Below are 8,732 nucleotides of genomic sequence, written 5' to 3' on the forward strand. Positions count from 1 at the left end.
TGGCCATCTGTCAGTCAAGTGATCATCAGCATCCCTCACGACTGATCTAATAGAGCTGCAAGGCTTCATGTGCTTTCAGGCAGTTGAGCTCATACGAATAAACAGAACACATGACCGACCTAAATCAAGGATTAAAACTCATTTTTGGCAAATTCAAGCTTCTCTAACAGTGAATGTCAACATTGTTGGATGATTATTGACTCAGAGGCCAGAGAATAGTTTGAAAGTATTTTTTGCATAAAAGTGGCTGATTTCTTATCTTTTATTTTGCTCCACCTGGTCTCCATTAACAGCGTCTAAAAGGTGCTCAAAGTTCATCAGCCTATGGCAGCCATGTTTTTTAAGAGACCTGTCCTTATAGACACCTCATGTTCAAGTAAGTGTCCTCTGCTCCAGAAGTTTTACATGAAGATCGATGACCCTTGACCCCTGATAACATTCACAGAGACGCAGCTCCACGTCAGTTATCTAGTTCTAAACAAGAAATCACATCTGCACAAGTGTGTGTGTGTTTTCTGTAAAGCAACAGCTCTGCTGCCCTCTCCTGGTGAGACACACACACAGTCTTCAAACAGGTTGTATAGACCCGTTTCTATCTTTAGAAATAAAGACTCTTCTGGGCTGTCAACGCAGCTATTTTTAACAGCGGGTTTGATCTCCAGACGTTGTGTTTTTATTGATCTGAATGTCTCTGAAGTTGAGTTGCTTTCATAACTGATGAATTTGTCAGCATTAATGAGTTCGAGGGATACACGCCTCTTTAAAACACTCCACTGCATAGAAATAAATCACCTGAGCTGACTCTAGTTGAGCTTCGGACCTCATTGACTTTCATCACATGATGATCACCAGAACATCTGAAGCTCATGGAGAACTCATGAAAACCATACAGAACGATCAGTCACTCGTCATCATAAACATCAGGCACAAAAACAAACATGTCATTGATGAGAAACATCAGGTTTATTGACACGGCGGTTCAGAACCTCAGGACACACACCGACACCCATGTGACCCGACCGGCCACCAATCACAGCCCGAGGGAGGTCAGAGGTCAAACAGTCTCTGCTGCAGCAAACTCTGACGGGCAGAACGGTTAAAAACAGAGCAAACAGGAAGTAGTCCAGCCCTCTGTCCGCAGGGCACAGGAAGAAACAAACCTTAGAAGCACGACGCTACAAAACCACGTGTGTGTGTTAAATCAGAAAAATCACATGATGAGTCCAACACCCGCTTCCTGAGACTCACTTCCTGTTGGAGGCGGGGCCTTTGTGAAACAGGTAAATCGACCTCTGGAGTCCTGAATAAGAAAAGAAAACAGAATCAAACATGTGACCATTTTACAAATCCAGATGTGTGTGTGTGATTTTAAAATCTTATTAATTACCTATAAAGCCCTGAATGGTTTATCTCCTCAATACTTGAGCGAGCTCTTATCACATTATAGTCCTGCACGTCCGCTGCGTTCTCAAAACTCTGGCCATTTGATAATACCTAGAATATCAAAATCAACTGCGGGCGGCAGATCCTTTTCCTATCTAGCACCTAAACTCTGGAACCATCTCCCTAACTCTGTTCAGGAGGCAGACACACTCTTTCAGTTTAAATCTAGATTAAAGACACATCTTTTTAACTTATTCTACACATAACACACCAACACACCTTTTATTATTCAAATCCGTTAAAGGATTTTTAGGCTGCATTACTTAGATTTGCTGGAACCGGGAACACTACTCCTACAATACGATGTACTTGTGACATCGTAAAAAGAATGGCATCTACGCTAATATTAGTCCTGTCTCTTTCTCAATCTGTCTTCACAGTTTGTATCCAGACTAGATGGTGGATCAGCACCCAGAGATTATGTTCATCAGAGACCAGAACACCTAGATGAACTCTGTGGACAGATCACCAGATCCTGATGCACACACATGTCGCCTCTGGCTTGTTTTGTTGGGGACACTTAATTTCTAGTGATTAGCGTTAAATTGATTACAGAGACTGTCTCTACATTTAAAAACAAATTCTTCACTCTCGTCATTATAACATCACACACACACAGGTGACCTACATGATGAGAACACTAGTATTATCAGCAGCTAAAGATGGTTTTCTCTCTTCTGCTGCAGCGTGTCAGTAAATATCAGTTTATTTTCCAAACATTAATTGTAATAATTCAGTGAGATGTTTGAGATCTGATCATCATCAGTCTGTCTGAAGAAACAGAACAAACTGAGACTCAATCCAGAAGAAGTCTGAGACGCTTCAAGAAAGATACCTGCAGAGATCCTGAGAAACTCTGCTCACAAGCCCTGCTTTAAACACAAAGACGCTCAGAGTTCGCTAAGTTCATAGAAAAGACAATTGTGTGTGTGAGTGCGAGTGTGAGTGTGTGTGTGTGTGTGTGTACCGTTAGCGCCGCTGTGAGGCGTCCCGATCAGCTCGTAGCTGCTGAAGCCCACCTCAGCTGTCAGGAAAGAGCTGAACTGATCTGGCTTCAGTCGGATGCTCCTGTAGTTCCTGTACATCACCTCCTACACACACACACACACACACACACACAGTTAATCCATCACATCTGTCAAATGAGCTGCAGTTACAAAAAAAAAAAAAAATTTATTGTACTCTTATTTACTCGCTGCGTTGCTCTTGTGTGTAAGACTAGCAGAGAACGTGTGTTTCTGAAGAACGGTGTGCAGTTAAACATCAAGATCTAAAGAGATATGAGACCGCACTCTCTTCAGTAAACACTCTAGTGTCCACTGAGCAGGGCAGATATGAACACACTACAAGGTGAGGCTAGTACTTCCACTCGTCTCTAGAGGTTTCTGTAAGCAGGCAGGTATGAATGCTGCTGAATTGCAGATGACTTTTCGTGATTTATTTGTTGATGTTAGATAACAGTGTGTTGAATCACGTGACCTTTGATCACCTGGAGATATAATAAGTGCCACAGCGCAAAACTGTGTGAAAGTTTTCAAATAAATTTTTGGAGCTTCAGTGTTGCACAATTTTCATGTAAAACAGTCTCCACTGGATGAATTAAATCCAATAATAATTTTTTTTTAACAAACAAAAAATGCGTTTCATTGTTTGTTTATCATTTGACACAAAAAAAAGAGGATTATTCATCTAAACCTTAAGTGTTCACAAGAAAACTTTTTTTTGATTACAGGCACAAATAGATCTGTGTATCTGTGCTGTGTGTGTTTCATGGGGACAGAGGTATTCAAATCTGAAGGTGGTTTATGAGGACACTGCCCATGTCCCCATAATTCAAAAGGTAAAAAAAAAAAAAAAAAAAAAAAAAGTGATGCATTCCTGAAAATCTAGAAATGAGAGTAGTTTCCTGTAAGAGAACAATAACACATACAGCGTGTACAGAATAAAAACATTATACCTATGAAGAGTCCTCATAAACCACAAATACAAATGTGTGTGTGACTGTGTGTGTGTGTGTGTGTGTGTGTGTGTGTGTGTGTGTGTGTGTGTGACTGTGTGTGTGTGTGTGTGTGACTGTGTACCGTGAGTCTCTTGCGGCGGCTGTAGGAGCTCCAGGGCTGGGGTTCGAGGATCAGGACTCCTCCAGGTAACAGGTGTCTGTAGATGCGCTGAAACAGTCTCTGGATTCCAGCGTCTCCGTGGTTCAGATGAACCCACTTGGTCAAACTCAGACACAGAATGACATCATACTCGGCACTCTGGGACATCACCGCCTCATCACTGTCCGGCACATAGTTGCCCTACACACACACACACACACATATCAGAAGCAGCTCAGTAGAGTTAAGGGAGTCATTAGATTCAAGTTTATATGAAACACCACCCAGAGACAGCTGCTACAGTGCCTGTCTCTTTAAATGATAATGAGCTCTGCTGACCCCGCCCCAATATGATAAAATCTCTCTCACACACACACACACACACACACACACACACACACATTACCTTCAGGAAGCAGACGTTGCCGGGGAACAGGCCGGGGGTGTGAGGCATTATGGGAGGAGCAGCGATGGGTCCACGGCAGCGTGTGAAGGAAACAGGAAACCTGCGTAACCCCTGACCCTGCTCCATCAGAGACGCCAACCCTGTCTGACCCCCGACCTCTGATCCTTCCCCCGGCGGCCCACCGCTCAACCCGCTCAACTCAGACAGGAAGTAGCGCAGGTTCTGGCGGGCGATGCGCACCAGCTCCCCGTCGATGTCGACGCCCAGCACGCGCTCGGGGCTCCAGTGCCCGGCGACGGCGAGGGTCACGTGACCTGTGCTGCAACCCACGTCTAGGACTTTCTTCCCACGGAACCACTCGGGTTTGAACACAGCCAGGCGCGGGTCTGCGCTCGGTGACGGCGTGCGGTAACCATAGTAACGGCTGTAGCTTCCGTACTGGAACGTGCGGGGCGTCTTGTGAGGGGGTTTCATAGCCCTTGGGGGCGGAGCTCCACTGACTCCACCCACTACAGGAGTGTGGAAGGCCTGGCTGTGCGTGACCGTCCGTTTAGTCGGCGTGATCGACAGGCGGTCCGAGCGGCTGTTGGTCCGTCTGCGCTTCTTGTGTTTGGACGGCTGCGCCTGGGGGGCGGAGCTTAACGAGGAGGGGCGTGACCGTCGCCGTGGGAGAATGGGCGGCACCACTTCGTCACGGCAGTTGATTAACGTGTTGAGTTCGTAAGAACGCGGCGACTCCTCAACAGGCTTGTCCGAACTGACAGACACGCCTGAACCGTCGTTGACCTTTGACCTCTCGCCCTCCGAAGGCTCAGCGGTTGCTCCCGGATGGTGCCGGTTGCGATGTCGGCGTCGGTTCTTCAAGGGTGACACTAAGACACCCTCGGCAGAGTCCCCGCCCCGTCCGCTCAGATTCAGAGGATCGGTGATGTCTTTGGGAATCAGGATCTCCACGGGGTCTCTGCTCTTTCTGGGAAGCGGCGAGGATTTGGGCGTCTGGGCGTTGAGCGCCTTACTGACCTCCTCGTCCAGGAGGCTGTTGAGATTCAGCGGGTCGAAGATGTTCCCGCCCAGCAGGAAGTTGGAGGGCAGAACCGGGTCGCATTCGGAGTTGGCGCGGCGCCTGCGTTTGCTGAGACTCGGGTGTTTGAAGCCAACGCTCACGGTGTAGCGCCGCTTGCCCAGTTTCTGCGTCTCGACTCGAGACTGCAGGCCGTTTTTGACCAGCTCATCCTGAGGGGTCACGTGATTGGCGGCGAGCTCGGTCAGCACCATGTTAGCGCTCACCTCATCCTGGATAGTGACGGGTGGAGGATGGGCATGCAAACTCGCCCCGCCGCCGGCCGGAAGCTCACTCTGAACGGACATCACGAAGCACATCCATCGGCCTCCAATAACGCAACTGCAGGAAAACACAGCAGAACACATTACACAAGGTACACCATTAACCAGAACTTTCAGATCTACGCCAAAAAAATTGCTATGAACTTTTTATAGCTATCGATTGACTTTTAAAACCATGCTAGCATCACGGCAATCTCAAAATTAAGTACACAAGGTAGACAAGTATCAAAAAGACATTTCAGATCTACACTAGACGGAAACTCTAAAATACATCCATTTTTAAATAAATTAATTAAACACCTCTGAATCAAAACATGTCTATTCACATAAAAAAAAACACATTTTAACTCTTCATACTTACTTGACTACAGTCAGTGTAGTTTTGGGTGCATTAATGTGCTTGTGACCCACGTGTTACATCTGTCACTCAACTCACAACCCAGCTGATGTTAATAGCCACGCCCCCTGGGAGGATCCTCCGCACTGCTCATGAATAATGCGAGAACCAAACGCTCCCTCCCGCCCCTATCCTACACAAACGCACACGTACCTTACCTTACCCCACTCACACACACTCACACACTACTGAGCGCGATCGTTTCTCCGCCTTTCTCGCGCTGTAAGTACGCTGGCGAAAATCAAACAAAAATTCCTCACACGACACACTATATAAAGCGCTCACTGAGACGCCTACAAACCTACACTGAGCTACTGTAAACATGAGATGTACTGTCTAAAACAGTGACGATTAAAAACAGACTTTGCTCTCTCTCGATTATTCACGAGTGCGTGAGCTCGCGCTGCTCCATCTCGCGCTGTGGCACAGCGGATCCGCGCGCTTATATACGCCAGGGCAGACTGAGACTGACAGACAGCCGCGCCCGCCAATCAGAAAGCAGGATATACGCTAAAGCCCCCTGAACCACCAATGATGAAGCTCGGAGCGAAGGCATGTGCTCTCGGTCACCGCCCCTCCTCGCTGAATAGGTATCCGGCGGACTGCCTGCGCTGACCCGACACAAACTAACCACTATCTTCGATATCAACAAATATAACCCGCGGAAGACAAAAACGACCTTTTATATTTAATTAGAATGTACATATGTGGAAAATCTCATCGCGCTGCTTCAGCGAACATTCAGGAACTTGATTCAGACGCCCGTCGCCTGTGTAAACAAGCCCTGACTGAGTTCCTCGTCGCTAAACTAACGCTTATAACAGAGACTAGCGACTGAACAAAAATTAAAACACGCGTTGTGTGACCGTGACATTCTGCAATGTGAAAAATTAACGCCAACGGCGAGTTTTTAAAGAGACCCTCCCTCATTTCTGCAGGAGAGAGGGAATTCTGGGAAATGTAGTCTTGTAGTCAAACCTGTTGCAAAACTTTTTTTCCACAGAAGGATCCAGAAGAAATGTGATCTTGGTCCAATGTTCAGTCAGTAGCAATATATATAAAATATATATATATATATATATATATATATATATATATATATATATATATATATATATATATATATATACCCCCTAACATAGTTTTAGCTGTGCTGTATTTAGAGCAAGAAAGGGGAGGCTAAGCTTAGGTTCTTAGTAGCTATGCTGTGCATTCTTTTAGTAATTATAATAGTATATCCAATTTAAAAAATACATTTAATGTAAAATGAGGCGTCAGTTTGAAAGGCTGGTCATCTGTCAGTTCTTTGATTTTCATTCATTCTTCAAAAGTATAATGTTCACATATTTCACACAGAGTTAGAAAAGTTTTCTGTTATTCACAAAGTGTTGAAAATTATGATTGAAAAACGTCAAAATTAAGACATAGGAGTCAGTTATGACAAAAACAAAATTATGACATTAAGTCGGCTTATGATAGAAAACCAGAATTATGAGATTAAAAAAAAGTATGACAAAAAAGGTTTAAAGCTGTGTGATATTGTGAAAATGCTTGTGTTGCTGTTTTTTACTAGTCACAATGATCTATAGCACACAAATGAAAGTAAAAACAGACCTATTTATAGTCTATAGACCTAAACATAGACCTAGAAATTATATTTACACAATAGTGTAAGTCAGTCAAGGCTGTTTTACATTGGCTGTCATTCTATATAGACTAATCCAATCACATACTTTAATATTTATTGCAATATATACTGATGAATCTCACATTGACTTCAGTGGTTTGAGAGACTAACTATTTAAAATATAGTGAATTAAGCTACAAACTCCACCGTTTTCATCTAAACAGCAAACACAAATTAATGATGAAATATTTTCCTGTATTCTCTTTTGAATATTCAAGTAATCCAAAGAAAACATATTTCATACAAAAAGTGACTTACAAAACAGTATTGAGTAAAATAAATCTGAGCAAGATTGTAGGTGCATTTCCAAAACAAATGAATGACAAAAACTGCAGCTCTCTTTGATTTCTGACTTAGTTGGGCAACATTCTTGTGAATCAATTAAAATGGAACTTCTACTTTTACCGAAACTATAAACTACAGTAGGCCTAAACATGGTGATAGTTATTGTTGTTTTTTAGTAAAACCGTGGTAAATTTGTGTTGCCAGGTAAACAATATATTCTGCTATATTCTCTTTTTTGAGCAGTCAGACAAATCTAAAGAAACCATCTTTAAAACCGCTGCTATAATGCTTTTGGTTTACATAATCAAAATTTTGTAATTATTGTCTGATGAATAAGTGGACATAATAAGCTCTCTTTATGCATTATGAGCTTCCACGGATATAAAGCAAATAGATGTCATGAAGCTGTCATGTTGATGTAGTTGACTGCGTTCAAACAGCATTAAAAGCTTCAGTCACTCACACACTCCCTCCAGCGACAACCGCTTCGGTACACACACTGACCCACACAGCATATACTGTGAGGGGGTGAAGAATCACATGACAAGGAGAGCTCAGTGAAAATTCCCCGGTGGATTTATTAACAATAAGGTGAAAGGAGTCCCAAACTGTATCCTGGTGCTTGTGGTGCTGTGTCTTTCTGTCTCTCCTCAGTGCAGTGCAGTGCGTCCGTGCTGTAGTGAATCAGGCTGATCGGTCACCCGCTGCTGTCTGCTGGGGACAAGAAAGAACGAGTAGCTGAATTCAGAAAAATGGAGGCATTGCTCAGTCACCAGTGTGTCTTCTGGGCTTTTGTAGGGTTCTTGATGATGAGCAGCAGCTGTGACCGATCAGCTTCTGATGGGTGCAGCCAGGTGTTCCTCATGAGTTACCAGGACGACTCTGATGATCCTCCGGGATGCTCATCACCTTCTGCCTTCTGCAGCCTTCTGCAATGCTTCCACCTTTTCTTGGGGCCGTATGAGGCCCCTCCCAATTGGAACCCCAGGCACTTGGCTTCTGACATAGCAAGATGACATTTGTGGGGGTTGGCAGTGAGTCCAGCCCTCCAGAGCTCCGATAGCACCCTCC

General features: G+C 44.4%; 1 protein-coding gene across 1 annotated transcript; it reads right to left on the reverse strand.

Moving 5' to 3' along the window:
- Positions 1-941: 941 nt before the first annotated feature.
- mepceb (methylphosphate capping enzyme b) lies at positions 942-6,126 on the reverse strand. Its single transcript, XM_043232605.1, has 5 exons — positions 5,654-6,126; positions 3,949-5,350; positions 3,525-3,743; positions 2,411-2,534; positions 942-1,300 (listed from the first exon to the last, which is right to left on the reverse strand). Exons 2-5 carry the CDS (start codon positions 5,326-5,328, stop codon positions 1,245-1,247), a joined length of 1,779 nt encoding a protein of 592 aa, XP_043088540.1. The 5' UTR covers positions 5,329-5,350; positions 5,654-6,126; the 3' UTR covers positions 942-1,244.
- Positions 6,127-8,732: the final 2,606 nt, after the last annotated feature.

This window comes from Puntigrus tetrazona, unplaced genomic scaffold, assembly GCF_018831695.1.
Source record: "Puntigrus tetrazona isolate hp1 unplaced genomic scaffold, ASM1883169v1 S000000586, whole genome shotgun sequence".
NCBI classification, from domain to species: Eukaryota; Metazoa; Chordata; class Actinopteri; order Cypriniformes; family Cyprinidae; genus Puntigrus; species Puntigrus tetrazona.

Coding starts and splice junctions, on each gene's coding strand:
- mepceb (XM_043232605.1), bottom strand. CDS start 5,328: ATGTGCTTCGTGATGTCCGTTCAGAGTGAGCTTCCGGCCGGCGGCGGG. Junction 3,744..3,948: donor GCAACGTCTGCTTCCTGAAG/GTAATGTGTGTG, acceptor GTGTGTGTGTAG/GGCAACTATGTGCCGGACAG. Junction 1,301..2,410: donor GCCTCACAGCGGCGCTAACG/GTACACACACAC, acceptor TTTCTTATTCAG/GACTCCAGAGGTCGATTTAC.